This window comes from Lepidochelys kempii, chromosome 14, assembly GCF_965140285.1.
Source record: "Lepidochelys kempii isolate rLepKem1 chromosome 14, rLepKem1.hap1, whole genome shotgun sequence".
In the NCBI taxonomy this organism is placed as follows: Eukaryota; Metazoa; Chordata; order Testudines; family Cheloniidae; genus Lepidochelys; species Lepidochelys kempii.
Window position 1 is genome coordinate 35157465 of NC_136393.1, and position 20854 is coordinate 35178318.

Consider the following 20854-nt stretch of genomic DNA (forward strand, 5'->3'; position numbering starts at 1 on the left):
CTTCCCCCTCCTCCCCCACATCCCTGGTTCTGCACAGAGGAAGGAGGAGACGCTTCCAGGGGCCAAAGAGATGAGGTATGGCGGGGGTGGGGGGGGGAGTTGTGTAGACAGGGGTCCACCAGGGGCATAGGGATGAGCTAGAGCGCTGGGTAGATGGCCTGGGGGATTCCCATAGGGGGGCTAGGATAACTGTGGCTAGAGAAGCTCATTTTTTCGTCCCATGTTTTATTCCCAGTGGGCTGTTCCCCCCATGTCTCAGTGCCACTGTCTGATCCAGGATCCCCAGAGTCCTCCTGGATCATAGAGGACAGTGGCAAAGAGGCTGCACAGACCCTGGGGCAGTGATGACATTGGCTTCTCTACCTTGCTCACTCAATGCGCTCTATGGTTTGACAGGCCAGGGGCTGCACAGAGATGTAGGGTGACCAGATGAAACGGACAAAAGATCGGGACACATGGGGGAAGCAAGCCGGGGTGGAGTTGCCAAAGCAAAAAAAAAAGAAACGGCCGGGGGGGGCCAAAGCCGCAATATCAGGACAAATGGTGTCCCAACCGTGCATGGGTCGGGATGCGGGACAAAGAACTAAAAATCGGGACAGTCCCGATTTTATCGGGACATCTGGTCACCCTACAGAGATGAGACCAGAAGCAACCTCCAGGGACAGAGAGGAAGCATGTTAGACAGTCCACAGGGAGAAGTCATGGAGACTAGGGTGTGCGAGGCTAGAGAGGCTGATTTCAGGGCCCCAGTGGGATATTCACACACACACACCTCGCCCAACTCTCAGGGACACAGTCTGAGCTGGGATTTCCACCCCACCCGGAGCCAGGGGCGGATTCTCTCCCCAAGGACGGAGCCCAGTGGGAAAGTGAAAAGCGGGGCCTCGTCACCAGCATCGATAAATGTCACCTGCCCCCGGTCACAGTCCAGACAAACCCGGATCCTGCTGGGGGCCCAGCTCAGGGGCAGGGGGGTCACAGGGGAGGTGAGAGCAAGGAACTGACCCGGCCACCGTGCCACAGCCCAGATCCCCCTGTCAGGTCTACGGCTGATCGCTCCCTTCCTCCCCACAGCCTCTCTGGCCACCCCCACAGCCCAGCCTGTCCAACCCCCCACCTCCACCTCCCAGCAATGTCTCCCCGAGGTGAATCCCTCACAGCCCAGCACACAGGGCTCAGTGTCAAATCTCTCAGGGTTGTTGGGCAGTCGCTGGCGTGTGTCTCCTCGTCTCACGCTTTTCCGATCCTCAGACAGGATGAGTTGGGACTGAGCCGTGTCTGGATCCAGAGTCACATTCACTGGGGAGAGAGAGAATCCGAGCATTAGGGGCAGAGCTTGGCCCTGGGGGAGGCTGGGACCATTTCTCACACTCCCCAGCAGCCCTGATCAGCCCTGGATCCCAGGGAGCTGCCTCTGTCCTGGGCACCTGAGACTGAGCAGAGATGTCACTGCAGTTCCTCACTGTTTGATAGGTTTCAGAGTAACAGCCGTGTTAGTCTGTATTCGCAAAAAGAAAAGGAGTACTTGTGGCACCTTAGACACTAACCAATTTATTTGAGCATGAGCTTTCGTGAACTACAGCTCACTTCATCGTAGGAACCACTTCACTGGTTTCTCATTTGTTTGCAGAGGCTTCAGCTCCCAGCTCCCCCTGCTGGGGCTGCTCCATTCCCAGCATCAGAGACACAACCAGGAAGAAAAGGAGTACTTGTGGCACCTTAGAGACTAACCAATTTATTTGAGCATGAGCTTTCGTGAGCTACAGCTCACTTCATCAGATGTTTACCGTGGAAACTGCAGCAGACTTTATATACACACAGAAATCATGAAACAATACCTCCTCCCACCCCACTGTCCTGCTGGTAATAGCTTATCTAAAGTGATCAACAGGTGGGCCATTTCCAGCACAAATCCAGGTTTTCTCACCCTCCACCCCCCCACACAAATTCACTCTCCTGCTGGTGCTAGCCCATCCAAAGTGACAACTCTTTACATAATCAAGTCGGGCTATTTCCTGCATAGATCAAGGTTTTCTCACATCCCCCCCACCCCCATACACACACAAACTCACTCTCCTGCTGGTAATAGCTCATCTAAACTGACCATTCTCCAGGTTTAAATCCAAGTTAAACCAGAACATCTGGGGGGGGGGGTAGGAAAAAACAAGAGGAAACAGGCTACCTTGCATAATGACTTAGCCACTCCCAGTCTCTATTTAAGCCTAAATTAATAGTATCCAATTTGCAAATGAATTCCAATTCAGCAGTTTCTCGCTGGAGTCTGGATTTGAAGTTTTTTTGTTTTAAGATAGCGACCTTCATGTCTGTGATTGCGTGACCAGAGAGATTGAAGTGTTCTCCGACTGGTTTATGAATGTTATAATTCTTGACATCTGATTTGTGTCCATTTATTCTTTTACGTAGAGACTGTCCAGTTTGACCAATGTACAACCAGGAAGGTATCAGAAGCTTTTAGTGAGGAGGGAGCAGAAGAGGAAGGTACCAGCTTTAAACCCCAGAGGCAACCTCCCTCCCCTAATGCAGCCTCCACCCCCAGGCCAGGGAACAGAGAGGAAGTGCAGCATTGGGGAAGAGCCACTTTAGACCAGAGAGTAGGAGGTGGCATTGGCTGGGGTAGCCCCATCCCTAGCCCAGAGAGAAGGGAGAGGGGCAGCATCAGCAGGACAGCACCTCCCCAATCCATGAAAGAGTGAGATGCTCCAATGGGAGAGCCAAGCCCTGCCCAAAGGAAAGGTAGGATGTTGGAGAAGAGCGATAGGGGAAACCAGAGACGCCTACTTTGTAATTTTCCACGGGGGTGCTTGACCCTCCGCTCCGCCCAAGTCCCTGCCCCGACTCCACCCCTTCCTCCAAGGCCTCACCCCACCCCATCTCTTCCTGCCCCTGTCTCATCCCATTCTGCGCCCTCCCCTGAACACCCCCCGCCCTAGCTCCATCCCCTCCCTGCAGCGCCTTCTGCACACTGCTGAACAGCTGATTGCAGTGGGCGGGAAGTACTGGGAGGGAGGGGGAGGAGCTGATTGGAAGGGCCACAGGCGGGAGGGAGGCGCTAGAGGAGAGTGGGAGCAACGGCCACCAGTGGGTGTTGAGCACCAACTCTTTTGCTGTGGGAGCTCCATCCCCCGAGCACCCACGGAGTAGACGCCTATGGGGGCAACCCCCTCAGCCAGGATAAAGGACAGGGATGTGTCAGTCCTCAGGGGAGAGAGCTCTCCACTCATTCCTCTCAATATAATATTAAAAGTCCTGTCAACGTCTATGAAAACCCCAGGGTCAGAGTTAAGGGTGTTTGGATGCTGTTCAGGGAGAGTGTTTTTGTTCATCAGCGTGGGCATGAACTCAGCACCAAGGTAACTGTCAGGAGTATTTGTGTGACTTCAGCTTGGGATCTCCACAATGTTCAACGTGTTTATTTTTAGGGATCTGTGTGTCATGGTCTCTGTCAGTTTGGTTGGTAACTTTAGCTACAATCTCATGAAAATGTTTTCTCTGGTTTCTCACCCTGTCTGTGTGCTCGTACACGTTCCCCTCTTCTTGTTTCCAGTGCAGACGGCAGAGTGTCTAGAGGGGGAAAGGAGAAAAGAGACGAGATTTCAGGCTCTCTTATTTATAGCAGCATTCCCACTCTGAACTCCTAGAACTGTGTTTCGGTCATGACAGAGAAACAGACAGAGAGGCCCAGAGACACTCAGATATTTAATATAAACTAATCTGAAACTTTCTCTTTCCCCTCTCATTCAGGCATCTCACAGAAATGGAAGCCTCACAACCATCCCAGGACTTACAATCTCTACGGGATGTTGAGACTTCGTGAAATCCTGGCTCTAATTGTTAGCTGTTGGGTCTGTTTACTCAGTGTCTCTACAGAAAGCAGCATGATGGGGCCCTCGTCCTCCATAGGCAGAAATAGGAATAATAATAAAATCATTTTATCCATGTGGACATTGAGGCAGGGGGAAGGTTGGCTCCATGAGCCAGATTCACCCCTGTACCGGCAAAAGGAGAGAGGGGAGGGGCCATTTTATGACTCTGTTGTTCAGTGGCTGCAGGGGCCGGTGCAGACCTTGGCCCAGGCTGAGGAAGTTCTGAAGCCAGCCAGAGCTACCTCCCTCTGACAGTGGTGCCCATGTGTCTTGGCCAATGTGCAGAGTGTCAGAGGCCCAGCTTTACACTGCCCATGTCCCTCTGTCTCTGGTCCACCCCCACCCCATTCCCAGCCCTCTCAGGAACCCACCTTGTGCCTGCAGCTGCTGGGGAGGAGGTACAAGAGGCTCCTGTGCTGGAGGGATCCCTCACCGTGGGGGAGGAGCTTTCTCCTTCCCTGTGGCCCATTTGGCCCAGACTAGTTGCCATATGGGACCAGAGCCTAATGATGGGCTGGGTCCAGCTTTAACAATTTGCCTTTAATTTACAGGCCTGTCTTTTAGGCCCCTGGGGCCTGGTTCTCAGAGGGGTTGGGCACCTGCAGCTCCCACTGACTCCCCCTGCAGCTGTGGAGGCTACACGGCTCTGGAGCACCTGCCCTGCAGCTCTCTAGTGGGGAGAGAGAAACTCAGGTGCCCCAAATTAGGCCATTTTTACTAAATACGGGCCTTAATATTGTGACCTTTGTTCCATCATGAATTAATGGGAAACATCCTGACACCTGGGCCCTGCTACATCTGCTCCATTTGTCTGCGTTCCACTAGTTATTATGTTCAGTATTGAGAATTGGTACAAGGGTCATGCATAAGTTTGGAGAGACTGAGATTGTGCGTTTGTGCTGACTGACTTGGCTTTGGCCTGGTGAGCTGTTTGCTTGACATAAGGGAAATGTTGCCTTAAGTGACCTTGTTATTAAGTGACGTGTTCATAAGTTGCTCTGTAGGACAAAGAGATGTTTTGATCACACAAAGTGCTTAAAGACGACAGACACCTAAAATGTAGTGCCAAGGAGCAGTTAGCAAAGTCCAAAAACCCCCATGTGGAGACAAGGGTCAAAGTGACCTATGCATAATCGGTGGTAATAAACCAATCAGAAAAGAGAATAACAACATGGAAATTGCTTGGGCAGCAAAAGCACTGAAAATTTAAAAGTTTGTGCATGTGTATTGTATGAGCTATATAAGATACTTAATAGTCATAACACTCAAAGAGGATTGGAAAAAAAACTAATAAATATTTTAGTTGGCTGTGTATAATATGTCAGACATTGTAAGTGTAATGAGAGCCTCGTAGGAGAAATCTACCATGACACACCTATGTCCCAGCAGAAGGCAACTGGCCAGTACGTCTTTCAGTATGTCTGTCATTTCTTACTTTCATAGTAACTGCAATTGCAAGACATGCCTTTGGTACAAACAAAGGTTTCAGTTAATGAACCTGAGTGACTTGGACTCCGTGTGTGGCATTCTCACCCAACAATTAAATAGAGGCATTATCTAATTATGAACCAATTGGCCAGAGTCATTCTCCTCCAACAGTCCCAGAGGCTTATCCCAATTTCCCATTCTAGATCCCTTCTAGGTACCTTTGAACTTTCTCAGAGTCTCCATTAGAGCAAGAGTCTTCTGGGAGAAATCACTGAGTCTCTTATCCTGTTTAGGAGAAATCTCCACTGGCTGCTGGAACTTCCCTTTCTCACACCTGGACAGAAACAATGTCACATGATTATATTTCATTTAGTGACACATTATAAGTTCTTGGCATGGCAGTTAAACCTTCCCCTCAAAAATCCCATTAACATTCTTCAACTCTGGCCTGGAGAGACAAGCTCTGGGGATAAAAGGGGAATTGAGTCTCTATGGCCAATTCATTCCTTGGCCTCCATGCTCTGAGGGACAGGAGGTTCCCATGTGAAGTGCTGTAGAAATCGTCCACTAAGAACTAGACTGAGACACCAACTCCCCACTCCCCAACTTATTCCACACAGTCTCAAAACAGTCGTCAGGCAGGAAAGACTCTTGAGTACTGCTGCCCTGGGCTGAATGGTGACCAGGGCCCCAGCAGTGACAGGCCCATATTCCATCCCCACAATGCTGAGGCAGACAGACCCCCAGGGAGGTGACATCTCTAGGAAATATTTGAGGTTAGTCCTTCCCATTGAATGGATAATTCCAGAGTCTTCTATAAAATGGTGAGAACCTCAGAATAAAGTTTATCAAAGAGATTTGTATCCAAAATGTGACCTTCCCCACACATTTTGCTGTAGAGCTTTGGGGGGATGCGGTGCTAACATCATCTCCAAGGTCTTTCCTAGCATTGTGAAGTGTAAGGGGAGTGAGAGAGCCATGTACCTGCTCAGGGTGCTTCTGACATCCTAGAGGAGAGAGAGAGAGAGAGTATTTCAGTCCCACCTGACACACACTTAACATTCCAAAGAAGGGATATTGCAAGTATGGGGAAAAGAGGCTCTGCCCTGGCTCCAGGGCCATGTGTTTGCTGAGCTAATGGGGCTTTTCCATCTCTAATATCAAATTGTCTGTCACTCTGCAATCAACAATAGTAATTCACATTTCAGGAATGCACACGCTGAGTTACACTGAGATCTCTGACTGCTGGACCCCTGTGCGTATAATTTAGGAGCAGTTCTGTCCCTGTGTGGGGACCTGGGATGTTTCTCACTCAGTCTCACCTGCAGGAATTCACTCACTGGCTTCTGACACATGCCCTCCATCTCACTGATCAGCTCACTGAGACGCGAAATCTCTTCAGAGAGTTTAGTGACACTTTCCCTCCGTATCCTCATAACCTCCTTTTCCAGCTTCTCAAGCTGGGCCCACAGGAGTCGCTCTTGTTCTTCCAGGAACTGCCGCAGTTGCTGAAATTCAGACACAATCTTCCGCCTCTCGGTTCCTGTCTTTCTCTGTAAACAAAAATAGGGCAAGGGCTGGTCATGGACATGGCTGGAGCCTGGGGTCCTTTCACGGAGCGCTGAATGTGCAGGAGGGAGAAAGTCTTTACAAATTCTAAATCATCTTACAGTGAACAATATCCTGTAGTTACTAGAGAGAGGATTTTCTCACACCTTTCCACATTGCCATGTCTGACCTGGTTTGGATCATACATTATTGATGGCCTCGGACACACAGATCCAAAGCAGCAGGAGGCAGGACTCAGCACTAGAGCTGGGTAACATTTTCTGCACTAAAAATTTTTTCCAGGGGAAATGCAGATTTGTCAACTTTGAAACGTTTTATTAATTCCTGTCACTGTCACCCAGTTGTTTTGTTACAAAAAGAAATCAATGAAAAATCAAAACATTTTCTTGTTTTAATTTTTTCCCAGGGTTTTATATTTCAAATTACTTCATGTTTGAAAATGTCCTTGTTTTTATATAATTATATATATATATATATATTTTAAAATGGTCTAAACTGAAACAAAATATTTTGATTTTGTCAAAATGAAACATTTCATTTGACCAAGAAAAAGACAAATTTGTGATTTGCTGAAATTTTTATAAAAAAATAAGCTTTGATTCAACCCAATTCTTTTTAACAGTCAGCCAGTGAAACAGATCTGGTATTTGCTGAGCTCTACTCAGAACCATGTTGACAGAGACAGGTGGGGAGAAAAAAAACAAATGAAACCATGACACAAAAAACTGCAGACTCAGGCAGAGAGCTCTGCATTGGATACACTCATTTCACATTGGGAAAATGTTTATTACAGCCACTGTCCAGGCTAATTCCCCCTCTGGCACTTGGAGTGCAGAAGGTGGGAGCCCGCAAGGATTCTAAAAATTAATACTGGCCACTCCAGGCTTGTATTATTTCCAAGGTTACAGCTTTTCTCTGACCTTGGATGGGTAGATGCTGCCACCACCCAAGTGCAGAACCCCTTTGAGAGCCCAGGAAGGTGCACTTGGGAATTCTTCCTGTGGGGCACCCTCAAGCCCTTTCACCCCCCTCCGGGGAACAGCTGAGAAAGAAAGGGGAAATCAGCTGTTGCCACCAGCTAATTAAACACCACATGCACAAACCTCTTAACACACAAAAATCCAATCCTGTTCTGAAAAAAGCCACTACAAGGATTAAGCGCCAAGAACAGCTTTCTTCAGGTTCGGCTTAAAGGTGACAAGGAAAACAAAAGCACCTGGGGTTAGCAGAGTGGAGTCGAAAAACCATAAAGGAATAAAAGGTATAAACCTAATCGCATCTTCTTAGACATTTCCTGATCTACTTACATATCTGGGGTTTCAAATGAGTAGTTTCTAGGTATGAGACTGATGATTTTTTCATACCTGGCCCAAGCTTCTTACAGCAAAGCTGCTACCCTGTCCACCTTTCCCCGGGAGAACAACAACAGACAGACAAAAGGGGAGTCTTGTCTCCATTTTAAAAAGTTCTAGCCTTCCCATTGGCTCTTTTGTCCAGGTGCCCACTCACTTCCTGTTACCTGGGCATAGCAGTGAGACTTTTTAACCCTTTACAGTTAGAGCAATTAGAGAACAGCTACTAAGAGGGATTTTACAGCTACTGGCTGGCTGGGTGTCCATAAAACGGAGACCCCCCCTTCATTTATCACAGCCACAAAAGCTGGAAATTAATTCATTAATAGAAATGAAAGCTTAGAATCCAAAGAGGATCATGTTGCCCTTTTCTAGGGAGAGGATTTTTCGGGCCCTCTATGGATGTGTGCACACGTACACACACACACACGCACACCACACAGTAATTCAGGATCATGAAGCAGCAGACAAAAGTCTGCATTCCCAAAGGCCACAAAGCAATCATTCACAAGAGTGAAATGTGAAGGAAATAGCCGGGAATAAAAGAAAAACTGTATTTAAAGAGAAACTGACTTAAAAAATAAGGAGGATGTAAGCTGTTGTGAAAGTAAGAAAATCAACATCGCTGGATAGCACCCTCAGGCATACAAGGTGAATGACAGAAATGGAGAAATTGTCAGAGCACAAAGAGACTGTAAGCCAGAAGAGAACGGAGGGATAGAACCCAAGACATCACAGACAGGAATACGTGGCTTTATTTAAGCTGGAACTCAGAACAGTAAACAAAGATTGCCCAAGAGGATTCATCAAGATATAACTAAACGTCCTCCAAACTCTGGGCTGACAGAGGCAGAGAACTGTGAAATAAGAAGTGAACGTGTAACAGTGGTGGTTTGTTCTGGGTTGGATTTTCTAATTCAGAATTCTGTTATTTCATTCGTGTTAATTGTTACCTATGAAGTGAGTTTAATTAAGGTAACAGTCGTTAATATACAGTAGATAAGAATAATAGTTTACAGTTGTTTATGGCAGTATTTTCAACCTGTGGTCCGCAGACCCAGACGATGTCTAAGAGGGCCGCAAAAGAAAACTGATTGCACAGAATTCAACTATACATACAGACAATCGATTTCCAAAGGAGTCCGTCCACACCTCCACACCTTCGAAATTTGCAAATGCAAAAAGGTTGATAACCATTTATGGTGTAAGTCTAAGTAGTAATTCCTGCAAAAAAACCCGCAGTTTTGATTTATTTGTGATTATTCCCCACTGAACGAATTTCTGCTTTACCCCCAACTCATTGAGATAAAATATAATTTGGCCTCTAGATTGCCCCTGCGTCTCCTTATTGCTCTGATGCAGAACGCCCCTCCATCCGGCTCATTACACATACAGGTTAATAATGACAGGCACCTACCAGATATTCCTGGCTTCTCTTTTCTCCACTCATTTTACATCCCAGGAGCTTTTCTCTCTCTTCCCTCAGAGTATTCAAATGGGCCTGAATCTTTTCCTGAAGAAACAGAAAACGATTTCAGTGGTGTTATTTTTAGTTTTAGGAGTGGGGGTGGCAGGCGGGCAGGGGCGGGGGGGGGGGCGGGGGAGGCTTTTCCAACACAAACAAACACTCTGCAGATGTGTGGAGAACTCAGTAGGTTTATGATATTAAGGAAGTGGAGACATATTAATGAACTCTGGGAGTGTTTCATTTTCAGACTCTTTGAAGTTGTTTGACCTTGTTACTCCATTGATTTACGCCAACAGGAAACTGGCATCACATACTTGGACACAGTGAGTGGTGTGGGGGGGGGAGAAGTTTGAGGGGGAGGAAGTCGGGGAGAGGAGGGACGCAGCGAGCGGTGGGGACCTATAGAGCGGGGGTGGAGTGGAGGAAAGGAGCGACTCACCAGGCAGTGGTGGGTGGAGGGGGTCTCGGGGAAGGGGAAGAGCATGGACAGGAAGAGGTGGAGCACAGGCAAGGCCACCACGGCCCAAGCATCCAGCAGCAGGTTGGCAGTGGCTGCACCAGGGGAGACTAAAGCCTCCCCCGGCCTATTATACCCGCCGACTATGGGAGACTGGGCCATAGACTCCTCCTCCGCCTGCTGCCACTCAAGCACCTAAAACTTTCCCCATAGAAAAGTACGGGCACCTAAGTCTGCACCAGAGAAAATGGACAGCTTTGAAATCTGGAATGGTGGCCACCCACAATGACCTAAGTATCGCGATTCCCAGTGTATGCAAACACAGCGCTCTTTACTTGTCCCCCACTCCAACCCCCGGTTGTTTCTTTAGCCACCTGCTGCATATCCTCTTCATTAGACTGTGACTGTGAGCTCTCTTTGCCTGACTTCTCTGTACGGTGCCTGGGACAATGGGGCCCTAATCCCTCACTGGGGACCAGAGATGCTACTGCAATAGAAATCAGTACATTCTATTGATTATGAATTATTATTATTATTGTTATTTATGTCAACATGGAAACTTTATGGGCACTGAAATCTACGGCCAAAATTTCCAAACAGAAATCTTCAGGACTGGGACTCTCTCCCTGTGCCCTCAGGAGACGTGGAAGAGGGACGATGCCAGTTAGAGGGTGGCTGGCCCTATTATAGGAGAGGGGTCTCTGCCCCACCTGTCACATGCCAGTTCTCCTCCCCAGGTGGGGAAAATGGGGAGTGGTGACCGGTGGGATCATGTGATTCAACCAGGCCTGGGGTAGGTAAAACAGAGGCCTATAGAGAGCCAGAGGGAGGAGGCTTGTGGAGAAGGCAGAGGAGGCCTTGGAGCTTCCTTGGGGTGATAAGGCCGAACTCCAGACTTGAAGTCCTGCGAGTCGCTGCTGAGAGAGCAGGGGTGTTACTAGCCCCAAAAAGCCTTTGTGGATTATTTCTGGAAACTGCAGAGGGAAACTGAGGCAGAGCCCCAGGCCAGGAGGGGGCACTCTGGAGGCAATGACCCTGCTACATGCCTCGTTGCTCTGCTGCCCCCTCCAACTCAGTCCCAGCTTCCTGCATCAGACAGATTTGCTAGGCTCTGCAGGATGGGAGCTCTACTCCAGTGCCCTCCTACGTCTCATGAGGGTGCAGCGCAGCTCCCTTGGTTCTCGTCTGGGTGAGGAGCTCTGCAGGAAAATGATGAAGGGGATGTGGGCCAAGAGGACAGCCCCAGCTACACCTTCTGCTCCCTCAGCCCCAAGGACAGGAGCAGCATGGACATGGTGTTAATAGCTTTGGGAGATGGTGGAAGTGGGGAAGGGCAGAGAAGGGGGGTCCTTCACTGCCCAGGACTCCACATATAGGAAGCAGGAGGGGGTGGGGTGCAGGTTACTCACTCCCCCACACTCCAGCATGTTAGCCTTAGAATATTTATTTAGGGCCACACTTCTCACCTGCACAAGCCTTTGGAGGATTCCCAGTTGCTGGGAAACCTACCTAGGCCTGAAGTCCCTCGTTCCTCTCCAGTGGAGGCTTATTGAGTGGCTATCTGGGGCTCAAGAAAACCCTAATGCTGGGCGAAGGTGAGTTTCCCAAGGCTCTGGCTATAAAAATAACAGTTGGTCATTTCCTACCTTGAATTCTTCGGCAGCTTCTTCAGCAGGAATCACGGTGTGATCTCTGTGCTCCTTGGATCTGTCACACACCAGGCAGATGCGGATTTCGTCCTCTTTGCAGAAGAGTTTGAGAGGCTCCTTGTGTTTCTCACACAGTCTCTCTGGTCCTGATTCCCTCCCTGTCTGCAACCTGAGTTCTCTGGCTGCTTCCACAATATTCCTGAGCTGCCTGTTCGGCCGGAGGTTCCTCTCGGGAAAGATCTCTCTGCACTGAGGGCAGGCGATGTCCGTAGCAAATCCCCACCAACACTGGGTGATGCAGGCTTTGCAGAAACTGTGATCACAGTCTAGAGACACCGGATCTTTAAAATACTCCAGACAGATGGGACAGGTCATTTCGTCCTGGAGAGTTTTTGCTGGATTTGTAGCAGCCATGGCTTCTAGTGCAAGAAAGAGACCAGAGAGGTATTTAGTTTCGTTTCTTTCTTGTCAGGAATGGGCTGATTGAATTTGGCACAGTCATTAGGCATTTCTTTTCTGGGTGCGGTCTCATGCTGTTTGTTTTTTGTAGATTGAAAAGAATCTTTGATTGAAGTGTGATGAGCAGGGCCCTACCAAATTCACCACTGTAAAAAACGGGTCAAGGAATGTGAAATCTGCTCTCCCCTGTTGGGGACACTGGGGCATGGCCACTAGGTAACTCGAGGGGATGGAAGACCACGAGTGTCGATGAAGCCCCCTCGCACTAGGCCCATGTGTCCTTGGCCCCCCCTCCCGCCTGGAGGCACTCGCAGAAGCTCTGCGTCCTAGGCCCAAGTTTCAGAGTAACAGCCGTGTTAGTCTGTATTCGCAAAAAGAAAAGGAGTACTTGTGGCAACTTAGAGACTAACCAATTTATTTGAGCATGAAATACATGAAATGAAATAAAATGAAATGAAATGAAATACATGAGCACGAAAGCTCATGCTCAAATAAATTGGTTAGTCTCTAAGGTGCCACAAGTACTCCTTTTCTTTTTGCGTCCTAGGCCCAAGTGTCCTTGGCCACCCCGCCTGGAGGCGCACACAGCAGTTATGCTGAGAATCTGCAAAAATATGCTGCAGAGTCAGATTGCCTGAAACTAAGCAAGGCCAAACAGGGCAGATATGGAAGAACAATGCTGAATAAAGCAGCTTTATGTATAGTTTAACAAATGATACAGAGAACCAGGGAACTAGCTGGGAACTGGATTGGCTGGCTATATGGATACTTGGGGCAGCTTGCTATTGGATAAGTATGCTGGGAAAAAGGATGTATAAAAGCCTGTGTAACTTCCTGCTCTGTGTGCAGGATTTGAGATTCAAATCTCCCTGTAGCTATTTGAAGCTTCAAATAAACTTTTCTGCTTCTCCACCCCATTGTGATTATTGGGTATAGCACACCGGGTAACGAACCACTCAAGCTGTTGTTCAGCCTCTCGGCACTGGGTGCCGGCAACAAAATGAAACATTTCAATTCACCCCAAATTATTAATTTTTGTTTACCATTGCAGGATGGGTTTTTTTCATTCTGATTTGGTACAAAAAATAAAAATGGAATTTCTCACAAAAAGGACATTCTTGTTCCTGACCCACTCCAGTGCAAAGCACCAATTCCTTCTCCATGTTACTAGACATATCCAGCACACGAGCCACATAGACAGCAACATCTAAAGACCTGTGACTGAAGTTCCGAGCCCACATCTCTAGCTACTCCTGTGTACCTCCTTCAGTGAGACAGCCATGGAATCCTTTCCAGTAACTACATTGCGTGCAGATCTGGTCACCCCTTAGCAAAAAATATTTATTTGAATTGGAAAACGTACAGAAAAAAGCAACAAAAATTGGGCAAAAAAAGTGATTGGGGTATGGAATGGCTTCCATATGCGGAGCGATTAATAAGACTGGGACTTTTCAGCTTGGAAAAGAGACAGCTAAGGGAGGATATGATAAAGGTCTGTAAAATCATGACTGGCATAGAGAAAGTAAATAAGGAAGTGTTATTTATTCCTTCTGGTAACACAAGAACTCGGAGTCACCCAATGAAAGCAGGTTTAAAACAATCAAAAGGAAGTATTTCTTCACACACACAGTCAACCTGTGGAATTCTCTGCCAGAGGATGCTGTAAAGGTCAAGGCTATAATAGGGTTCAGAAAAGAACTAGATAAGTATGGGGAGAATAGGTCCATCAATGGCTATTAGCCAGGATGGGCTCGGATTGTGTCCCTAGTCTCTGTTTGCCAGAAGCTAAGCATAGTTCTTAATGAATTGATTTGGTTCCCCTGTGAAATAAATGGAAACATTCCTAGTCACTTCAAAAGGTTTTGGATCAATCCCTAAGTGACTTGGTCAGTCACCCAGAGTGAAATTTACTTCACTCCAGCAACTGGGCTCTCTGTAGATAGAGCACGGGGATTAGGAAGGTGAAACACACTCCCATAGGACTGCAGCATTAGAAGGCTGAATGCAGCCCATTTGCACTTGTTGGCAGTGCTGGGTTCCCGCATCCATGGTGCACTGAGGCTGCTTCCCCCCCAGGTTTGGGGTTAAGTCAGGATGGGGGTTGCACTGGCTCTCCAGGCTGTGGGTGGGTTTCACCCAGGGGGGCAGAGCAGGAACCAGCACCCAGGGGATCCTTCGACCTGTGCTCAGGTCGATACAGCAGAATTCCTCCTGAACAGAGCACAGACTCAGCTTACAAGCCCAAGGGACGGGGAGATGGAGAACTCGTTAGGTACTGTACTGCCTGAAAGTGCTAGAAACTCCACAGAAGTTACAGGCTCCCTAGGAGATCAAGTCGGTCCAGAAGTTACCATGTTAGTGAAGGTGTCAGAGTAGCAGGTGTGTTAGTCTGTATCTGCAAAAAGAAAAGGAGTACGTGTGGCACCTTAGAGACGAACAAATTTATTTGAGCATAAGCTTTCGTTAGCTCACGATGAGCTGTAGCTCACGAAAGCTTATGCTCAAATAAATTTGTTCGTCTCTAAGGTGCCACACGTACTCCTTTTCTTGTTAGTGCAGTCTTTCACTTTTATCCTGAGCTGTAAATTGTCTCAACTGAGTGTCCGGGTCCATCTGTGCTCAGGATTTTACCTCTAATGACTTTAATCAGCGGGTGAATGCCCCCTTTGTACTGCAGCTGGTGTGGTGAGTGTGAAAGAGCAAAGATTGAAATCAGAGTTAGCCAGCGTTATCCTCTGACAATCCTGGTAGGAAATACCAGCCTTTGTTATAGAAACACTAATGTTTGGATGTTTTTACCATATGTTCTGGTTGCTAATCACAATATAGGCCAATGGTTCGGGGATCCATGTTCATGTCCCTGCTCCTGTGGTTATTCCTTTACACTGGAACAGCATCACTAGGCCAGAGTGTGCTAACCACCCACCAGAACAGCCCAGGTGCTAAGGCAGTCTCTGCAATGTGGGAGACCTAAGTTCAACCACCTATTCTATATCAAGCAAAGAGGGAATTGAACCTGGGTCTCCCAGGTGAGTGCTCTAACCACTCGCCTAAAGATTATAATGGAGGCTCCTTTTCGGGCCATTTTGTGGATCTCTTTTAGGCCTTTATTTCCTTTGCTTTCGTGTTAAAAAGTGCCTTGAAATTAAACGAACAGGTGCATTTTGGGTGAACCAAAACATTTAGTTCAGCCCAAAATGAAACTTTTGTCAGCTTTTCAGTTTGCTGGAATTTTTCAGGATTTTCAGCTAAACACTTAAAGGTAGTTGCCTGACTTTATGAACCTGAGTTTGAAACTCTTTTCATTGCCCTTGTGATCACTCCCCCTCTTCTCTCACCCCCAAAGGAGGATTGTGAGCAAAATATCAAGGAATAGCTTCCCTTACGTGGCCAGCTTACCCAGCATTGACAACACTGAAGTTTTCACTGATCAGGGGTGCCAACCTGAGCATACCAACATATGGACACATTTTCTGTGGCCCCAAGACACACCACTGATAAACACCATCGGGGACCCTGCTGTGTGGTATGACTAGTTTCCCCACCTACCCTTTCCTTCAATGTTTTCCCTACCCATCCATTGTTCATGCCAATGGACTAAGCCTTAAAAGCCTGCATAAGCAAAGAGCAGTGCTGCATTCTCTTGTAATAATTTGGGGCCTGTTGGGGAGGCCCAAGAATGAGGAAGTGAGTCACAACTCTAGGTCCTTCATGGTTGTTTTCATTGTTCAGTGCCTTCCTCCCCCGATGTTATTCCAGAACAATGGTAATATTGAATACATGGGTCACTTATTGTGTAGCCAAGCATAGCTCCAATATCAGTAATCACTCATTGTGGACTTCCCCCATCAGAGAGCTCTTCAGGGAATTCTTTACGCCTGGGGGATTTCTGTGCCAAAAAATTAAAAATTCTGCACACTAGATTTTAAAATTCTGCATATTTTATTTGTCAAAATAACGCACTATAATCATGCCAGTTTCAATTATTTTGGTAATTTATTTCAAAATAGCTATCAAGTATGTCTGTAAGAATACAGACCAAAAAAAGAAGATTCTGGTAATTTTTTTTGACAAATAGATTCCTTACTAGGTACACTAATACAGAACTTTGAGTAATTAATTTAAATTACAATCCAGAAAAGTATTTCCACACCCATCAGAAGCAGTGCAAAGGCTTGGGGGAGTTAGGGGTAACAGAGGAGCTGAAGGACAGGAAAGGATCCTGGAGGGTTGTTGAATGTGGGTGGGAGAAGTATGGAACAGGTTTTTGGCGGGGGTTGGGGGAAGGGGATTGTTAGGGAGTTGGACAGTCTGCCCCATGAAGATCCTGGCTCACCCCAAGCCTCTCCCATTCAGTTAGGCACATTTGTCCCTGACTCCACGTCCCCCATCGCCGTGGGTCTCTGCAGCCTCCTTGCCATCCCCATGTGTCCTTACAGCTCCCTACCCCTGTCCTCATGTGGCCTTGCATCCCCACTGCCATTCAGCACCTGACTCAACGCTGTCATCCCACTAATTCCTGAGCTCGTGCCCCAGTCAGTGCCCCCCACTAGCCATTTTGAACCCGTCTGTGACCCACCCAGCAGCCCCATGTACCCCGCTCTGTCTGTCCTAACCTGGCTCTGAGGGCAGGGTGCTGTGATGAACTTCTACTCCTGGGGGGAATCTGTGACACTGTGCATGCCCAGAAATTCTTTTTCTTGCAGAAAATACATTCTGCCCAGGAAGTTCTGCAATTCCACCTTTTTCCCACCAGAAGCCGCTGTGGTCCTCTTATAGCCATGCTGCCGGACCACGGTGGCCTCTGGTGGGCAAAAGGCAGAACTGCAGCACTTCTCAAGCAGAATATATTTTCTCTGGGGAAAAAATATCTGCACCAGCCATGAATTCTGCACATGTGCAGTGGCACAGAATTTCTCCAGGAGCAGGAATGGGTAGTCTGCATTCTTAGCTCCCTTTTAAACCCCACCCTTGACTTCACTGGCTGCTGTGAACATTTCCAACCTGCTCCCTATTGTGTACAGAGCAAAAGACACAACACTTCCCTTCCCTTCCCGGAAATCCTCTAGAGGCTGCAAATACTGGATAAAACGTGCTGCTCTTACTGTGAAAATGTGTCTTCTAACTGCCCTACCAATAACAAAGTCCGGCCTGCTGCCTGGTGGGAAGAGAGAACTTTATCTGGATGCCGACACTGGATGATGGTGGGAGGTGCATCAAGTAAGAACTTAGGAATGTTGATTGGCTAATCTTTTAGGGAAGGAGTAGTCTATTTTTTCTCAAGGTCCAAATTTCTTGATCAAGGTATAGTCAAGGTCCAGACTCAAGAGAAAACCAAAAAAAACCCCAACAATAATGATAATAGTGCGGAAATAAAAATATTTGGAGGTCTGTTCAAAAGCGTCTGGTGGTCCAGATATGGCTCATGGTCCGCCTATTGACTGCCCCTGCTTTAGGGGCGGCGCTGGGTCTTGCTGGATCCTGGAAAGCATCCAGCGCATGGTGGGTGGTACCCTGATAGGAACTGTAAAACCAGTCAATGGGAGTAGGGTGCCTAACCTGTTTGATGCTTTTGAAAACCTCACAAGGTGCTGATCTGCCTCTCTAGGCATCTACATACGTCTGAAAATCTGGCCCTAAGTCATTCTTCAAAATGAGATGTGGGCCCCCAAGTCACTTGGTGCTTTTGATCATTCTACCCTTAGGTCCCTAACTTTAGGGAGCCTAAATATTGCTGCTAATGGTGTGTAAATCTGTGGCCGTACATAAATAAATAGTAAATCAGTAAATAATAATGATAATATGGGCGGGACACATTTTAGTTTCTTCAGAGTCTCCCTCTCTTCCTTGGCCAGTCCCTGGAGAAAGTGTTCCTTTTTCTCATTCAGAAGCAGTTGCAGTTTCTCAAATTCAGACGAGATTCGCTGTCTCTGGCACTTTGTTTTATTTCCTAAAGGAAAGAGTAAACAAACAAACCCATAAATATCAGCAGAATTAGCAAGCGTATAAGGCCATTTTGGGAGAAGTGCATTAGATTTGAATGTACGTTCATAGATTCATATTTTGAGGCCAGAAGGGACCATTGTGACCATCTAGTTTGACCCCTTGCATGGCACAGGCCAGAAAATTACCCCCAGGGATTCCTGCATCAAGCCCATAACTTCTGAGTAAAGAATTAAAGAGTCAATGAAGCAGGGGCATGGATTCTGCATCTCCCACTTCCTAGGTGGATACCCCAACCACTGGGCTATAGACCCATTCTCTTTTACACTCTGGCCCAATGACTGTACAAGTACTTACACACAGTGGAACAATTTCAACAGAAGAGACTTGCCTCCCGCCCTGTTCCCCCCCCCCCCCCCACGACTCTCCTGAGAGGTGCGAGATTCCTCTGTTCCAATCCTTTCTGCCTCTCAGGCCAAGGGAAAAATCTCCCACATCCCACGTGAATGCTCTAACCACTGCGCTAAAAGTTATAAGAGAGGCACCATCCTACCCCCATTTGTTGTACTGGGAGCTGAGGCCCCTAAGCCAGTGATTTTCCAGGTGCCTAAAGCTTTGGTGTTGTAACACCTAAGTCCCTTTGAGAATCAGGGCCAGAGTCATCTTCAAGTAACCATTACATCCTTAACTCTGCCCTCACCGGAGACAACCAACCCAAAACTCATATTTGGGAAAAAGCAACCCCCACCCCTCTCCTTCCATTACACTAGATATTCACCAGGAAATGCAAAATATCCATAAAAGGAAAGATGGGAAAGAATTAGAATCTAAAAAACAGGTCATCCTATGGGGGTGAGGGATGCAGTCTCCAGAATCCCTTGATCAAATGCCCCTAAATTTGCCCCATGTATTCTGCACTGGTCCCTCAACAAACAGCAATTTTCAAACCAATCTGAGCATGCCTGGGGATTGTAGAGCACTCTGAATGGCAGCTTTAAACTGAAATGGTGTTTCAGCCTTAAGTGTGGTGCAGAAAGGCTTCCCCTAAACATGTCTAACTCCACTGGACTCACTTGGGCCGATTCCTCTCTCACTGACCCAGTGTAAATCAGAGGTAACCCTATCCATGCTAATGGGGCTATAGCAGTGGAAAGCTGGTGCGAGCGAGAGCAGGGCTGTCCCAGTGAGCACAGGAAGTGTAAAATCAACTAAACCAGAATGGCAGCGTTTTACACAGATTTGGCCCTGGTGTAAATGCTGACGCAAGATGCGAGACAGGGAAGAGTCTGGCCCTCTGCCTTCCTAGATGTTGCTAGAACGACTGGGCTTGATCCAGAAGGGGCTTCTGCAATAGAAATGCAGATAAATAAAACATGGCTTTATCTGGACCTCATTTGCATTTAGAGTCAGTGTAAATCAGCCCATTATTTGTTAAGTGCCATGTAGATCTGCTAATGTTCTGCTGCTGTTCCCCTCCATACTCCTCAGGAAGAACATTTTCTGGAATTAAAGTCTGATAAAAAACAGGGTTATTTTCAAAGTTTTTATGGTATTATTATAACTAATAATAAACAGGGTTTCTTTAGTTGTTTTAATGCTATGCTGGTGTGGTCTATGTTTATCTCTTGTAAATTCTTTAAAACACCTCAATGAAATGAGAGATTAAACCAAACCGTGGACACTTACTTTCCAGTCTTTCGGTTTATTCTGCTCCTTAGATTCCAGCTTTCAAATCTCCTCCCTCGCTTTCTTCAGAAGCTCAATGTCGTTGTCACCTGTGGGGAAAACGATGCTTGGGGAATTCTGCTGCAATGGGTCAGAGCCCATGAGTGGCAGGAAGGAGGGGGTTCTGGCCAAGCCGAGGCCTGGCAGTGAGGGGACCTGAGTTCTATCCCCAGGCCTGCCACAGACAGAGCTGATCTGAGTGACCCCGGGGCTCTCTGCAGAGCTGTCCTATTCGGTTCCCAAACAGCCAGCTGCAAGATTCAGGGAGGGGATTTTCTGCCCGCCTCCCAGCACTGCTCTGCCATGCCTTGCGAGGTTAGGGAGAGGGGCAGATGGGGTGCTCAGCACTGGCGTTTGTGGAAGGGGCTCAGGGAGCTGGGAATGAGTGACGGGGGATGGATCACTCAACGATTGCCTGTTCTGTTCTTTCCCTCTGGGGCACCTTGCACTGGCCGCTGTCAGAAGACAGGATACTGGGCTAGATAGACCTTTGGTCTGACCAGTATGGCCGTTCTTATGAGGGGCTCACTCAGTCTCTGCTGTTGAAGCTGCTCCACTTCAGGTAAATAAAGGGGCTTTGGGGATCACAGTGGCACCTAAAACTGGGACTTAGGTTCCTATGTACCATTGTGGGTCCATTGGGAGTTTCCATTGATTTCAATGGGGCCATGATTTCACCCAGTATATTTAGAAGACTCCTACCTGTCATGGCTAAACTCCATGTCATTTGAAAATTAAACTTCTCCTGCAGTGATTTAATTTCTCCTGACTATTTAGAAATAAATGTTTCCTACCTTGTATTCCTGTGCAGCATCCTTGATGGGCACCAGCTTATGAGATCCATGCTCCTGGGTTTTATCACAAAGCAGACAGATCACCTCACCATCATCTTCACAGAACAGCTTGAGTTTGTCCTCATG

At 47.5% G+C, this 20854-nt stretch overlaps 1 protein-coding gene across 1 annotated transcript; it reads right to left on the minus strand.

Annotated features, from left to right (window-relative positions):
- Window positions 1-536: 536 nt before the first annotated feature.
- LOC140898283 (zinc finger protein RFP) lies at window positions 537-12221 on the minus strand. The gene is made up of 7 exons (XM_073311917.2): window positions 11805-12221; window positions 9651-9746; window positions 6635-6865; window positions 6297-6319; window positions 5531-5646; window positions 3523-3582; window positions 537-1299 (listed from the first exon to the last, which is right to left on the minus strand). The coding sequence occupies exons 1-7, from the start codon at window positions 12219-12221 to the stop codon at window positions 785-787; spliced, it is 1458 nt and encodes a 485-aa protein (XP_073168018.2). The 3' UTR covers window positions 537-784.
- Between the last annotated feature and the right edge of the window lie 8633 nt (window positions 12222-20854).